Source organism: Grus americana, chromosome 16 (assembly GCF_028858705.1).
Source record: "Grus americana isolate bGruAme1 chromosome 16, bGruAme1.mat, whole genome shotgun sequence".
Classification (NCBI taxonomy): domain Eukaryota; kingdom Metazoa; phylum Chordata; class Aves; order Gruiformes; family Gruidae; genus Grus; species Grus americana.
In genome coordinates this window covers 7391527-7407754 of record NC_072867.1, presented here as the reverse complement: position 1 = coordinate 7407754, position 16228 = coordinate 7391527, and the positions used below count along the sequence as shown (strand labels likewise).

The following is a 16228-nucleotide window of genomic DNA, read 5'->3' as shown; positions in this document are numbered from 1 at the left end:
CTTTCAGTATGAGAAGACCTCAGGATGTCTCAGAAACATTACGGAGCATTAAAGTAGCTGTCTTCCCTCACAAGATCCCTTGAGGCCAGGCCTTATCTCAACCATACAGAAATTTGTAAGAGCTTGAGTGGGAGGTATTAACTCTGACCTTCATGGTCAGCAAACTTAGTTACCAGTAAGATATTTCTGTCCTGTGGAGTGACCTACCTCTATTGAATTTGCTCCCTTTACATCAAGGTGTGACTTTAATAAGCCATATCCAGTGTAGAAGTAGCTCTTTCTTGCTGTCTATGACGAAATACTCTCAAAGTTCTGAAGCCTTAATTTGTAGTTCACTGGAATAGATTGGCAAATATCTCATTTGGGGAAAACATTTAACTTTCCTGCCTTTAAATCCAGGTTGTCCAAACAGCTTTATCAGAGACACAGGATCCAGAGGAGGTTTCTGTTACTGTGAAAGCTTTCATGACTGCTGACCTGCCTAATGAGTTGATTGAGTTATTGGAAAAAATTGTCTTGGATAATTCTGTATTCAGTGAACACAGGTAAGAGGAGAGCTTTGTTCACAAGTTTAGTCTATTCAGCGTCTCTGTTCAGGTTGTGAAGTGACCCAAGTTATTTGTGGGTCTCTTGGTTGCAGGACCTAAGCACTCTAAATTCTGCTTTTTCACCTGATTTATACATATTTAAAAGTGCTCTGTGCTTTAAGAACAGGGCTAGTTCACAGTATGCAATTTGCAGTGATGTGTTGAGACGAGAGCACTGATACTGGTAAGCAATTTCTTTTTGAAGGCAAATATCAGTGCTTCTCAATCTGTGGATGAAAGGTTGTTGCTAGTGACAGCAAGTGGGTGTATTTTTTTTTTTTGCATGTACAATACATGTCACTTGAGCAGATGTTACTGTGCATCACTTATAGCCTCTGCCTTCTGTTAACCAAAGGAATCTCCAGAATCTCCTGATCCTGACTGCCATTAAGGCTGACCGCACTCGTGTGATGGAATACATTAATCGGCTGGATAACTATGATGCCCCAGATATTGCAAACATTGCCATTAGTAATGAGCTATATGAAGAAGCCTTTGCTATATTCAGAAAATTTGATGTTAATACTTCAGCAATTCAGGTGAGGTGTGGTTCCTGCATGAAGGTATAGAATGCTAGTGATAGAGAGAATGGGAAGTGTACCGTTATATTGGTTCTTCAGGAGTGATTGTTACTTAAATCATTGAGACTTAAGAGTGCAGTTCCCATATGATACCAAGTTGCAGGGAGAAGTGGGATTGTGTGCAAAAACTAGCAAAACAGTCAAAATACTGACTTGGCTGAGGCTGATCCTGGTCAAAGTAATAAAAAAAAAAAGTCAGGGTGTTGCACTATATCCTTGGGGGGGGTGGGTGTGTGCTCCATTTGATTCAGAGTGGCTACCTTGAAGACTCGTATGTGAAAGGTGCAGGAGAAGCAAATGCTGCTAGGCATTGTCTTTCGGCCAACATTACTGACCTCTGTAAAGCAGAGGAGAAACCGTAGCAACAAGAGTCTTATTCTCGCTCCCTCTACTTCATTGGACAGAAATGGCTGTTCTAAAAGCAGTTAGTGTCATATTGCTTACACAGAACAGCATATACACTTGAAGGAGGAGTCCTGTTAGAAAGGAGAATGTTATAAAGCTTTGACTTTTAACTTGCGACTTCAATTTCAAACAGGTGCTGATTGAGCACATTGGCAATTTAGACCGTGCTTATGAATTTGCAGAGAGATGTAACGAACCAGCAGTATGGAGCCAGCTAGCCAGAGCACAGCTCCAGAAGGACTTGGTGAAAGAAGCCATCGACTCCTATATAAAGGCAGATGATCCATCTGCTTACATGGAAGTTGTTCAAGCAGCTAATAGAAATGGTAAGGCAAAGAATCCTCAAACTTAAGATTGTTTGGACATGAGCTAGGTTATTGCATCTACATCAAACAGCAGGAATTCTTGAGACCTATGAATTCTGTTTCAGAGGAAATGGAAGCAGTCAGTACATGGAATGGGCAAGTCAATATTTAGTGAGATTCCTGTCAACAAACTTGTCTGTGTTGCTAGACCAAAGACCTTCATATGGAGATAATTTGGACTGTAATCATCTAAAATATAGCCAAGTGTAATGTATGTATTTAACTGTGTGTGACAGAGTTGCTTACTACCTGGATTGTAGAATAGTTGCAAGAAGTTCAACTTTACATGAAGGTGACTTGGTGTTTAGCAGGGAATGCCTTAATTCAAATGTAAATGGCTTAGTATCATGATGGAGGAGATCCTTGAGACTACTAGTGAAAACCCTTCCAAAGGTAGGTGAGGTGAGTGATACAAAAGAACTAAAGAGAGGATCTTAAATATCTCTTCTTTCTTCAAGATAACTGGGAGGACCTAGTCAAGTTCTTACAGATGGCCAGGAAGAAGGCTAGAGAGTCTTACGTAGAGACAGAACTTATTTTTGCTTTGGCAAAAACTAATCGTCTGTCAGAACTGGAGGAGTTTATTAGTGGCCCTAATAATGCCCATATACAACAGGTATGTTTTGATCCACAGTTCCCATGTATGACTTGCTGCTTAGCTGACTCCTGATTCTTGCTGTTACCCTTGTTTACCTTGGACTCCTAATCCAGGTTGGCGATCGCTGTTACGAAGAGGGGATGTATGAAGCAGCAAAACTACTCTATAACAACGTATCTAACTTTGCTCGCCTGGCGTCTACCTTGGTGCACCTTGGAGAGTATCAGGCGGCAGTGGACAGTGGCCGCAAAGCCAACAGCACAAGGACTTGGAAGGAGGTAACTTAAGTGGTTTTTAATAGTCTGCAGAATGTACTCTACTGTTGTCTCTGAGCCTGTTACTCTAGAGCATAATTGGACTCCTTTGCTCTGTCAATAATGTGGGAATTCATATCTATCTACAATTAGCTCTGATAGTAGCTTGCTAACTTTTTCTGGCTACAGAGTGTTTGTAGCTTTATAAGCTATCTTCTTGCCTAAGATAATGAAGCTTAATTTCAAAATGGTGTAAAATGAGTGGCAGAGATTTTAATTCTAGAGCAAGCATTATGGAAATACCTGTTTGGAACTCTATGTAATCCTCAAATTTGGTATAGCTTTGCTAATTAACTTTCCCTTTAGTATAAGGAGATTAAGTAAGCATTGCAGTAGTCTCCTGTTAAGTGACTATTTGCTAACTCTCGTTACAGGTATGTTTCGCCTGTGTAGATGGAAAAGAATTCCGCTTGGCACAGATCTGTGGTTTACACATAGTCATCCATGCTGATGAACTTGAAGAGCTGATCAGTTACTATCAGGTTAGATCACTGTAAACATCCTAGAAGACTTTACACAGCATACTTGTATCTGCTAGTAAAGTGATCATAGATGAAACCCAATACTTTATGGGACTGATCTTTAAATTCATTCTTCTTCTATCTCCATTTCCTAAAAACTGCATGCATTTTTTTCTGTAGTGAATAGAATGGTGATAGTTTTCACTGTCCCTTCTTTTATGATTCTGTCGCCTCATTAGAATCATGTCTTACAAGTACAAGCACTCTCACTTGGAGAGAAAAGCAAAGCATGTTGAATTTAAGTAAACATGCTTTTTAGCAAGCTTTAAGCGCCAGTTGGTCATGAATTTGCAATTAATTCTTTTTTTCCTAACATCCAGGATCGTGGCTACTTTGAAGAACTGATTGCCCTTTTGGAAGCTGCTTTGGGCCTAGAGCGTGCTCACATGGGAATGTTTACTGAACTTGCCATCTTATACTCCAAATTCAAGCCTCAGAAAATGAGGGAACACTTGGAGCTCTTCTGGTCTAGAGTTAATATTCCAAAGGTATGCAGTAAGGTAGCTACACTGCAAGTGAAGTTGGGAAGCTGTTGGTGAATCAGACTGACTGATTTCTTATTTTATCAGGTGCTCAGAGCTGCAGAACAGGCTCATCTCTGGGCAGAGCTTGTATTCCTCTATGACAAGTATGAGGAGTATGACAATGCAATAATTACTATGATGAATCATCCCACTGATGCCTGGAAAGAAGGGCAGTTTAAAGACATAATTGCCAAGGTAAGTAACTAGTTAACTGAATCAGTGCTGAAAAATTCTCTCAGAACAGAGGCAAAAATGCACAACAGAATTGTCATTTTGAAAATTAGTTTGCTTAAGCTACTACTCAGTTTTCCTGCTCTACTTAAACCAACTTCCAATCAGTTTAGCACAAGAATTAATCTACTCTTATACCCTTTGTTTTCTGCTGGGCAGCACATTCTGTTGAGTGGCAGCAGCTAGAACAGGATGTTTTTGGAGACTGCTCAGGATCATAGGTCACAAGCAAGAGGCACAACCTCCTTAATACCTTTGAGCTGACTGCTGTCTTGGACTAAGGCTGTGACTGTTCTTGAAAGATCTCTGCAAACATTTCCAGCTGTTTCAGTGGGTGGGCAGTCCATGAATGCAGCAGAGAATAGTGAATTGATGAATAGTTCAGTCTCAAATCTTGTCTAAACACATTCTTATTGGTCTTATGGGTTTCAAGGCAACAACTTAGACTGGTTAAGACTACAGCCTTTACCAGCTTTAGGAGTTCAGCAAATGGTCACATTAACTCTAGTGGGCTGCCTGTGCCAGGATCTTTTAACTGTGGATGGGTTAGAATTGTTTTGTACTACCCCTGGTAGCCTGTGACTTCACTGTCTGGAAACAGAAGATGCAAGAAGCAGTCAAATATTGAACAAGGATACTGCATGTAAGTGTAACACTTCTAGCTTCTAGAAGGAAACTTAAGCTTTTATTTAAGTCAGATAAAACTTGTGTTGAGTAATCCAAACTAAGCACCTTAGGCTTACTTGTGTTTGAAGTACTAACTAGTGTCTAACCATGCAGGTGGCCAATGTGGAGCTGTACTACAAAGCCTTGCAGTTCTACTTAGACTACAAACCTCTGCTGATCAATGATCTCCTACTTGTATTATCTCCACGACTGGATCACACCAGGACAGTCAATTTTTTCTCAAAGGTGAGTTTGAGAGATGGTAGATGAATAAAAATCCTCTTGCTCAAGTTCAGATACTCCAGTATCTGGCTGGAAAAAAGGGTTGACATCTGTCAGGTGGATTTGCTGCCAATATAAAGAACTGAGAAGCAGCCCAATCCTGGCTTGATACAGGAAACACTGGAAGAGTTAGCATAACTGGCCTAGGAGGGTAGTTTTTATTTTACTTCTGGCAATACAAGATGCTTTGTCTGAAGAGTCCTGACAGTAACCACAAACTCTTGTAATAACAAGGGGGAATCTTTTTCAGGAGTATGATGTGTCAGAATCGGTATACTTAGTCTTGTATTGGAATCCTCTTAATTCCAGGTCAATCAGCTACTTCTAGTAAAGCCTTATCTGCGTTCAGTCCAGAACCACAACAACAAAGGAGTTAACGAAGCTCTAAACAACCTTTTAACAGAGGAGGAAGATTACCAGGTGAGCCCCACAAAATAGACTGCTAAGCCTTGAGGGATGCTCCTCTTTCTCCACCAAAAAGAAGCCATAGTTTGGTTTGCTTTGTCTGAAGATAATTAACTTCTCTGTTCTGTTGAGTGAAGTCAGTATGACAGAGTTAGTGTCTTGCTTTGTTAAAAATCATCTTTTGGAGAGATGCATGAAATAAGCAGGGTAAACAAGCTGTAGCCATAGTATCAGTGTTCAGCTGGCAGAACTTACACTTGTGCACCATGCTTAGATGCTTCTCTACTGTAGTTCTCGCTTACTGCGATCTGGAAGCATGTGTAACAATTCTCTCTGAAACAGGGTTTGAGAGCTTCCATTGATGCCTATGACAACTTTGATAACATAACGTTGGCTCAGCGTCTGGAAAAGCATGAACTAATTGAATTTAGGCGTATTGCAGCATATTTGTATAAGGGTAACAACCGCTGGAAACAGAGTGTGGAGCTATGCAAGAAAGACCGTCTGTATAAGGTGAGTTAACGCATCCTTTCTCCCTGACTGTCAAAAAGAAGTCTGAACTGTGAAGCATAGATCTCCTGGATACTGAATGTGTTCCATTAGTTTCAAATCTGGAGTTCTAATTAGTCTTAGCCCTTCACTTGAAGTTTAAGGAAAGACTCTTGGAGCAGAAGTGTTTGCAATTTCAAATGCATATCTTAAATCTAATTTCATAATGTTGTCCTGTACTTGGAGACCTGTCTGTGTCACTCAGTGGTATCTGTACAGTTTTCCATATCAGTGTGGAACATCCTCCATAAGACTGAAGATTTCTGCCCGTGCTAGGGTACAGATGAAACACGATTACAATGGTATAGTGTGCAAGCCTGTAGTGAGTTCACACAGGCCAGTTTGACTATTCTGTAGGAGTGCTGGCAAATAGTCTTCTGCCTTGACGCACAGCAAGCAGTTGATACAATAATCTTTTCTGCTCTGGGTAATACTTAATATCTAATGGTGAGGTAGGTAGTATACCCGAAAGATTATTTGTCTTCTCTGTTACAGAACTAAGCAAAATCTTATCAGGCCACTTCAAATACTGAAGTAAAGCCTGAATACAAGTATCTGGGTTGTCTCAAAATGAGAGGACTTAACTGAGTGTATGTACTGTAGCTTGGCTCCTACAGAACATGCTTGGTGTTGTTAAGGACTAACTTCATGGTATGCTAAACACCTGGCTTAACTAGGTAGCAATAACATGCACATAAGGTGTAGAGCAAGATGCTGACAGGCATGAGTCAGGCTTAACTTGTTCTTTTCTGTAGGATGCTATGCAGTATGCTGCAGAGTCCAAAGATGCAGAACTAGCTGAGAAGCTGCTTCAGTGGTTCCTGGAAGAAGGCAAGCAGGAGTGCTTTGCAGCCTGCCTTTTCACATGTTATGACTTGCTGCACCCAGATGTAGTCCTTGAGTTGGCATGGAGGCATAACATCATGGACTTTGCAATGCCTTATTTCATCCAAGTGATGAGAGAGTACCTTACCAAAGTGAGTATTGCATAGGCTAAAATGTTAAGACTTCTAGTCTGCTGGATGATTAGCATTATGCAAACCAGAGCTCTTTGCATGTATTTGGAATATTGTTATTCCTCAGCCTGTCTTCTAGGAAGTGCTGTGGGTTTAATAACTTCAGACTAGCAAAATTTATAAATAGATGCCTTGGAACTTGAAAGAGTCTAGTTAAACTTTTGCTTTTAACAGTGGGCATAAGCAACTGTGTGCTTTTCAAAGCAGCTTCATAGTTGATGAAGCTGAAGACTTGATGAGGATAACCTTGTATTGTTCTACTTCATGTAACTATAACGAGAAAACAGAGTACTTTCAGAGCAAATATAACTTTTGAGTAACTAGTAGTACACACTATTCCTACATCAGCCATAGGAGTAGACTGCTGAAGATGATTTTTTTTTTAAATGAAAAACAGAGCTTTAGATGTGTAGTCTGGCTGTACAATACTGATACCAATAGCTAGTCCTCAATTGAGAGAGAAGAGAGATTCTGATCATGTGTGGTCCTGAAATGCTTGTCTCAAACAGCTCCAGGATGCTAAGCTAAGCTACTTCCTTAGAAGGCTCTAGGGTTGCAGTAAAGAACCTTTTTAAAATGAGTAATCTAAAAGTGACTGCTTCAGGTTGCCTTTAATCAGTCATGTTAAGTATTCCCCTCTGAATTTTCTTGCAGGTTGATGGGCTGTTCTATAAGGTGACACTCTGATTTCAAACTCTTTGTGTTCATTTGTGTCCCTCAATATCCTAGGATTCTTTTACAGGAATCTAGCTGTAGCTTCTGCCAGAAGAGCAGTGTAATTTAGCTCTAACTCATTTCCTGTTCACTTTCTAATGCTAAAAGGATAACTATTCACAAGCAACTTGAAAATCCAACCAGACTTTGCTCCTCTTTGTGGGAAACAGAAGCAAGTGATTGTTTGGGCTCCTGTTCACTATATTACAGATCTTGTGGCAGGGAGGATGTTGTTCATGAGTAAACAAAAGCAGTTGCCACGTAACAGGATGTGTTTTAAGTGCAAATTGCTTGTTACACTCTAAATTACTCTAAATCTTTCAGGCATGGTGAGTTTGAATAGTAACGTAAAACTTCTTGCCCGTTAGTATGATGAAAGTACTTGCACAGATTGTAAACTCCTCCTCGTGTTCCACTGGGGAGAAACTTGCCACACAGGTTCACCTTTATTCTTCCATGTGAGGTTTAGGTCTAAGATCATGTTTTTTAAACTGCTGGTTGGATTTACAAGTAATCACATGTACTAAATACGGGATAACTTGCCAGAAGGAAAATCTGCATGGTGAAAGTGGTTTACAGTGGAACTAATTTAGTCTGAATTAACTGCAAAACATGGAATTAGAGAATGGGCTTTATAAATGTGGTATGTCTAAAGCTGTCATGTAACTAACTTCAAAAGTACAAAAGAATAGACTAGTTTATAAGCAGGGTGTGTATGTCTTCCAGAACTTATCTTTCTTTTATGCATAAAAAGGTGTTAAAGCACAGAATAGCCTAGGTCCCAGAAGGGGACAGACACACAAAGTATGATGAAACTCGTTTGGAAACCTTTTGAATAACTTCACTTCTAGGCAGCAAACTAGACAGATGTTTAGGCTTTCCTGGAGAGCTGCTCTTGTCCTTTCTTCAGGATATCTGCTCTCAGCATGCTTGCTGTTTATCCAACAGAGGGAGTAACTGCACTTCACTTCAAAGTTCCTTAATGCTTTAGGGGCAGGAAGGAGGAAAGTCTAATCCAACAGTGTGGGAATCCCAGGTCACAAGTAGAGCAATAAACTAGTTTGAAACTGGTAGCTATCAACTGCTTTGATCCATAGTAATAGGGATAGCATTTGTAACTCAAATACTTAGTGTTGTCCTGAAGAGCTGTTAGACTGACAGCTATAAATAATCCAGTTAAAGACCTACCACCACTCAAGTTATTAATTTGAGTTGCAAACTTCAAAAAGTGCAGGAAACTGTTAAACATCAGGTCTAGATAACATCTCCGAAGTATAATAGAGAGTCCTCTTGCAGCACTTCTCAGGCCAGATATGATTCTTGCAGTGGGAAAGGAGGCTGAGGAGCAGCTGAAATACAGTACTGGGCTAAATGTAGGTTTGCCCAGGATGTTAGTACTGCCTGTAGCTGGATGTGAAGCTGTGTGATTTTTATGCCTTGCAGTCTTCAGTCTCAATGGTTCCCTTATGAAAGGCACAAGTTGTTAAAACTGAGAGAAGGGAAGGTACTGTTGCCTTCTTGGATTACTCCCCCTACCCCCAATTCAAAATTGTATTCAGGGCTCCTGCATTACTGTAACACTTTCACAAGTGTGTTTAGCATGAATAGAACATTATTGGGCACAACGCTGAGATCTGTGTAAAGCTGATACTACTAGACCGCTTTCCATGATGGTTCTAGAGTTTCCTCTTAAAGGAGTCTGTGAATACTAATACAGTTAAACTAGTACTCTGCAGCCTAGGTTAGGCTGTAGTCCTAGATAAGATCAAACTTCATGGGTCTGGAATGTTTGCAAATAGCTGGGTCCTCTTGTTTGAAGGGGAGAGGGATTGAAGATTAGTAGATGAGCATAGGCCCATTTGAGATCATGCTTGGAACTGCAATCTGAAGGGCTTGTTTTCTGGGTCACAGAGTTAACAGTGACTAGAATAGGGTGCCAAAAAGTGCTTCATTTGAAGGTAATGATGATCTTAGCTGCATTTGACAGCTATTGTTTATTGCAATAAACCTAAAGCAGTTGGGAAGGTATGTTTACAACATAGCTTGCTGGGAACACACAGACTTTCACAGTCTCCAACTTGGACTAATAAAAGGAACACTTGATAGCTAAGGTACCAGGCATAAAAAGTCTCAGACAATGGTGCAATTCCTAGACAAGACCTTCATACATCTCCTGTTCGCTTCAATGTAGGTGGATAAACTTGATGCTTCTGAGAGCCTAAGAAAAGAAGAGGAACAAGTAACTGAACCCACTCCAATAGTATTTGGTAGGTGAAAGACTTGGTTTTAATTGATTACCTATTCTCAGTCTTGCCTCTGTGGAGGTAACTTAAATGACTACCTCCAGTTGAAGTAAACTGGTTTCAACTAGGTAGTAAAATGGTTGTCTCCGCTAGATGAACTGTGTTAAGTTGTTGAAGTGCATCTCACTCTTACAGTACTTCTACTCTTCAGCTAAAGTATTGCTCTTCTTACATGGCTCAGAATTCTAGCTTAGGAATAGTAACAGGGCAGGGAATACGAAGGTGTGCACAACCCCAGGAATAACCTACAGCATGCAAATTCCTCGTGTTATTCCTGTCTAAGAGGAATGTGTCTGCCTTCTGCTCTTCCAAGTAGAAAGGCAGACTGGCTTTTTAGCTCACCCATTTTAAGACATGTGCAGCCAAAAAACCATGGCTCTCCAAGTGTGCTGCTATTTTAGAATCCCTTCTGAAGAGGCATTCTGCTAACAAGCACCTAGAAGTGGCTGGTAAGGGAAGGATGTGACTGGTTCATTGTCTGATGTAAATGTTAACCTGAATTTAACATATGCATGAGGCATGTGTGCTCCTAGTGATGAAGACAAACCTGCCAAGGTATATTGGGGCCTTTTGCAGCACTCTCCAGACTGTGAGACCTAACAGACCTAACTATTTGCTTGAATTGCTTTACTTTTCAGTTCTGACCATGCATGGGTTAAATAGTAGCGGTTTGTTTGGATTTCAGTAGGGTCCCTTCAAAACAAGCCAGGTTTATCATGCCCTGAAGATCATCTTCCCTCAGAGTCCTGCCTTGCTTTTGTAGTTTTGTGGTAGCAAGAGCAGATGGCCTAGGTGCCCACTCTGTGGTGCATGTTGAGTAATAGTGTGACTTGCTAGTGTATGCTTGCACAGTGGCTGATTTTTAGCTAAAGTCTCATAATCCTGTCCCATAGTACAGCTAGCATTAGGGAAGCTTGGGTTTTTAAACTAACTTGTTTTTTTTTCTTGTGCTTTTCTAGGCCAGCAGTTGATGTTAACAGCAGGCCCCAGTGCAGTACCTCCCCAGGCAAACTTCCCATATGGATACACAGCACCAGGATTCACCCAGCCACCTGTTTATGGTTTCAATATGTAACTAGCTCTCTGACAGACCTTCACTGTCTCTGTTCTCTTCCTTCCCGTCCCTTTTTAACTTCTCCAAGAAGTGTACAATGGTCCTAAAGGCACAGATGACCTTCTGTTGGCTGAACACACTTGCTGCCTGGCTCAGTGAGGAGACTTCAATGGGATGCCTGTTACTGTTATTTATTGATTATTGTCCGGTTACATTTCAACCTCTGAAAGGCAGCTTTTGTTAATGACATTGTGAGACTCTTGTCAGAAGTTAAGGCACTATTTCACTAACTCATGTAGCAATAACTGCTTGAGGCCAGGGGGAAGAGAGCATATTTTTCTTTCTTTAGCAAAGCCCATTGAAGGCAGCTGGGAAATTGCCTGGCACCAAGTTGTTAAAGCTTTAGCTGAAGCTACTGAAGTAGCCGAGTTGTTAACAATTCAGTGAAGCATCTCGTTAATAATGAATTGTTGAAAGCTTGTGTACATCTGACTACCCCATTTTATTTGCAGTCTTATATGCAAAAGAAAATGGGCTTTCTAATATTTGTGCTCTGAATATTTAGAGGAATATTGGGAAAGCTTCCTTTTCTGGACAATAATGCTGTTGGGGTTCAATGCTGTTGGAGTCTGTTCTATATTTTCTGGAGTAGATCTGAGACTTGAAGAAAATAAATCTTCTCATGCCAGAGAGCAAACATTTCCCAGGTCCTTTTTGTTTAACAAGAAGCGAGCATGTTACTTGTTGACGTTAAATGGTACTAAAGGAAACCTCACCTATGTGTGGCAAGTGGACATAGGAGTGTGCATGGGCTGCCAAAGTACTGGAGATGCAAGAGCACAGTGTCAGGGTTGGGGAGGGGGACACACTGCTAAAATATTGAGGCAGTAGGGAGGTCCATAATCCTGACTTTTTATTTGCACCTTTAACTGATTCTGGCATTGGCTTCCTGCCACACCATGTTCTGACCCTGTCTGGTGGGCAGAGTCAGCACCACCTGAGTTAACAGGGTGCAGTGACTTAGTTCTGCTATGCTGCAGTAGTATCAACAGCGTGTCCATCACCCACCTCTTTGAGAATGCCAACGGGGATGTATTATTACTTTGTGCCACTCTTCAAATACATGTATCATTAACGTTTTATGTACTTAGATAACAATGTATAATTTATGGTTATGAATCTTGTGCTAATCTTGAATATTATAAAAGTCCAACTATAAATGTAAAACTGCAGTATCCACTGTGTGGTTCTAGTCTTAATATCTTGGGGGTGGGGACCGGTTAGTAGTAACATGCTACCACTAATAGTATCAGGTTTCTTAATCTGACAACTAAGGCTGCCAGGCAGGAAAAAGGGAAACTTGTGCCAAAGTACCTAAAGTAGGTGGCTTAGCAATTAACTTAAGGGCGTTGCAAGTCTCTTCACTGGACACATCAGCACACTGTCACGTGTGGAGGTCGTGCTGCAGGAGGCAGTCATGTGCTTACATGACTTCATTCATGGGACTGGAAAAGCTTTGGTCCTGTGCTGAGGGAGATGCTGCAGAGGGTAGTGTCTTCTCCACTAAAATACATTAATGTAGCAGTAGCAGTGGTAAGCTACACCTCATCATACTGAATTCTACTTGAACAGGGCAAAGCATCTTTAAATGCCAACGAGTAGAGACTGCCAGGGTTGTGAAATCAGTAACAGCAGCCTGTGCTTTGGCACAATTCTACCTAGTATTTTGTCTCCCTTGGTCACTGCACTGATAGCAATGGCAAAGAGACGTGGTCTCCACCTTCCTGACACAGGACAGAGTGCTCGAAGTGTTGATAGAACATACTAACCTCAGTTTTGTACTGATCAGCACTCAACAGCTCAGCATGAAATACTGAGCACCTAATGAGTTCAAGCAAATCTGCACTCTGCCCAGACTTATTCCTAGCAGGAATTAGCTGAGTAGCACGCTATGTTCCAGACAAATGGTACTTATATTTTGTAACTAGTTCCTTGTGGGTCAAACAGAATTTGGGTGAGGCAGCTGGAGCTGAAGACCAGCTCTAGGATTAGTATGACTGTAGGAGTTTCCTTCCTCAACTTGAAAATTTACTGTGACTTCACAGCAACAAGGACAAACTGATGGTGGAATAGAGTGAACTGCTAGATTAAATACTAGAACAGCTCATGACCTGTGGAGAATTGAGCTAGCCTGGGAATCCTTTATAGCTGCAGTCTGGGAATCTAATTACAGGAATGACTGAGTTCTCAAGGCAGCTTTGCTTTCCAGCTCTGAATAGTCTTGCTTTAGTTGCTCTCCTGGTATCTTAAGCTCTTGCTAAGTATAATGACTCTTATAAATGTTGTGATCTTACATTCTAAAATGCATCCGGAAACGCTCCCTGCCATTACAGTGCAGCTCTACCTAAAATGTGGAATAAACTCTTGCATACCGGAGTACTTCACTGTTTCTTTAATAGTTAAATCATTCTCAGCAGGACATAACCCCTCTTCTAGTAGGTTAAGTGGAGGACTTAATCCAGTTTATGAAATTGTAGTGTCCATTCAAGTTTTCAAAAACTTGCATAAGATTGTTTTGCAGAAAACCTCCTTTAAGCTTCTCGTTAATTCCCACTGCTTCACTGAGGTGGGGCTAGTGCTGTCACGTAGAATGATCTGTTTGTGCAAACACACTGCAGAGTGCAGCATCTGGAGACTAACTTCTGGGCTTAGATACTGTCAAACAGTAACTTGCTTGAACCTACATATAGGCTTTTACTGACTGATGCTTTTGCTGTGAGCAGCAGTATGGATTTCCTTCTGTAATAGCTCTTGCTATTTGTCAGCCTTTAGGAGGATTTTCCCCAACCTGGCAAACTTTGGGCAACCACAGATCTGACATCAGATTACAATCAATTCACAAGCATTGCTGTGCAGCTGCTTTAGTGTCTTGTGAGCTAGGTGGAAACTGATCTCTCCACAAATGACTGCAAGGACATGTGCTGCTCTTGGCATAAAATTCTGACCTGTGTTCAGTTGCTCACTCTGTGCTAGGCACTTGAGCTGCTTATGCTATGCTTTGCTCCCTCGCATCTTTAAAGGTTACTGGTTTCTTTTAGTACAAACACCAAGTGAAAGGAGAAGGGAGGAAGAATGTTTAATAAAGCTGCTGCTAGAAGCAGAATTCTGATGGAGGCTGCTGCTGTCTGCTCTGTTGGGCCAGATGAGCCAGCACCATAAACCTGGGAGGAATTAAGCTCAGGAGGAATGCATCACTGGGGTAAGTTCTGTTTCTTAGTGGCTACGTAATGTGGTATTTTACAAGACACACATTTCTCTTCCGCTTCCCTTTAGGGCTCTATAATTAAATGGTAGTGTAGCAGAAAAAAATACTCCAAAGTAATTTTGCTCCTTTAAAAAGAAAAATTAAAGGTAGATGAAGCCTGCTCAAGTTAGCACAAATTATGGGAATGATATAGGAAAGATAGTAGTAACTGTAAGGTCCAAAACTTAATTTTGATTTAATAGCTTCTTTTTTTAGCAACTGCAGTGCCCAGAGCTGGCACTTACAGGATGACATGGATCTCTTAATAAGGCTGCGTGAAACAAGGAACAACTTTTTTTCCCTAGCAAAACCAGCAACAGTTACTCAGAAGCATAAAAGACTTCTGTTTTTTGAACTCTAAAACTGACAAACGTGTACTCTGTTGTCAGATGTCCACTTAGATGAGCATCGATAACTTTTGTACTTGGGCGTGCATGATATGCTTGGGCAAAGCTGACTGTTCAACTGTGGTGTAGTTAATGTTTATGCTTTGATGTGTGACATTTTAATTGACAGGCTAGAACTCGGCCACTGAGAAACTCTTAGTGTGATTAAAACAGCACGACAGCGGACCCAGTTTGTACTGATGAAAATTGAGGCTGGAAATCTTGCAAATCGTGGAACAAGTAGTAGTGTATGTACCAGGTTCCCCTAACAAGCAGTTTAGAAAGTGTGCGTGCTACCTTGTGACAAGGCGTATTTCTCTTCTATAGAACTTTTTTCAGACTTCTGCTGTAAATGGTTTGGCTTGTCACTTGTTTCCAAGCTATTTCTTTTTTTGCTTTACAGAGTACCCCAAGACTGCTTCAATCTCATTTGTTTTCACAAAGTAAAATTTGGGGCATCTTGAATTTGTGATAAAATGTTATGGAACATAAGGTTGGAAAACACTTAATGACACCCAAGTGCTTTGTGACACCGGTGTGTAATTAGGTTGTGGTTTGCAGAGTGAATTAATGCTTGCTATAGCAACCTGCAGGTGCAGCAGTCCAGCTTAATGGATCTGGAGTCTTTTTATTCTGCTGCATCTCTTTCTTCAGCAAGCATTCAGCCTTCAAAGAGTTGCTAGTATAGCTTGCTTGTTTTTCAATACTATGTGTTTTCTGTGGGCATCTTTCCAAAGGTAATGACAGATCCTGACTCATGTTTTGCTAATAAAATGTTGCAAAACTGTTAGCATAGATATGTGTTTCAGTCTAGATCTTTCATTCTGGAGCCTTTGAGATCTTTCAGGAAGGTAGCAAAATCCATCTGTTTTCTTCCAAGCCAAAATAGACTATAAAGTTGCCAGCTTAAGATGGTATGCATTTGAAATACAGTCACTGAAGGGTAAGTCTTGTCTTGCTTTTGTGTCAGAATTTAAAAATTCTGAGTCAAACTGAGTTTATGCAGTCATGCATTCTCCTGTGTGGTTTCATGACTCAAGGATAACTTTTTTCCCTGTCTGCTGTGGTTTTAATCAAGATTTTAAAATATCTTCATCTACAAATCTATATTTCTCCTTTTCCTCCCAAGTAGTCATGAAAGGAAGGAATGAAAGTCATCTGGTATGTTCTTTTCCACAGCAATGAGGTCTCCACTATTATGCAGAGTGCAAATTCCCAAAGTGCTGGTTATCCAGCTGGGAAGCTAGGAGGGGATTCGAGTGGGAAGGGATGGTTGGTAAACCTTTGAATCATTTTCCTTTTGGAAGATACATTTTTGTTTTCAGTTAGAGGGTGGGGAAATGGTGTCATCTAGGGGTAAAGTGCTAACAGGGTTTGTCAGCTGAAGCAGTTTCTTTCCGTAATATATCATGCTGTGAGGGAA

General features: G+C 40.8%; 1 protein-coding gene across 4 annotated transcripts in view; it reads left to right on the top strand.

Moving 5' to 3' along the window:
- The window catches only part of CLTCL1 (clathrin heavy chain like 1), a 39517-nt gene extending 27167 nt beyond the window's left edge, over positions 1-12350 (top strand). The window contains exons 19-34 of one of the 4 annotated variants that reach the window (XM_054844285.1): positions 400-545; positions 943-1126; positions 1707-1899; positions 2397-2554; positions 2650-2814; positions 3225-3332; positions 3692-3859; positions 3941-4090; positions 4907-5038; positions 5384-5494; positions 5822-5992; positions 6784-7005; positions 7699-7719; positions 9950-10025; positions 10424-10510; positions 11021-12350. In XM_054844285.1, coding sequence (XP_054700260.1) covers positions 400-545; positions 943-1126; positions 1707-1899; positions 2397-2554; positions 2650-2814; positions 3225-3332; positions 3692-3859; positions 3941-4090; positions 4907-5038; positions 5384-5494; positions 5822-5992; positions 6784-7005; positions 7699-7719; positions 9950-10025; positions 10424-10510; positions 11021-11136 — 2208 coding nt within the window. In that variant the 3' untranslated portion in view covers positions 11137-12350. The remainder of the gene's footprint in view (positions 1-399; positions 546-942; positions 1127-1706; positions 1900-2396; positions 2555-2649; positions 2815-3224; positions 3333-3691; positions 3860-3940; positions 4091-4906; positions 5039-5383; positions 5495-5821; positions 5993-6783; positions 7006-7698; positions 7720-9949; positions 10026-10423; positions 10511-11020) is intronic. The other 3 variants (XM_054844282.1, XM_054844283.1, XM_054844284.1) reach the window with 3 other exon arrangements.
- The last annotated feature ends 3878 nt before the right edge of the window (positions 12351-16228 follow it).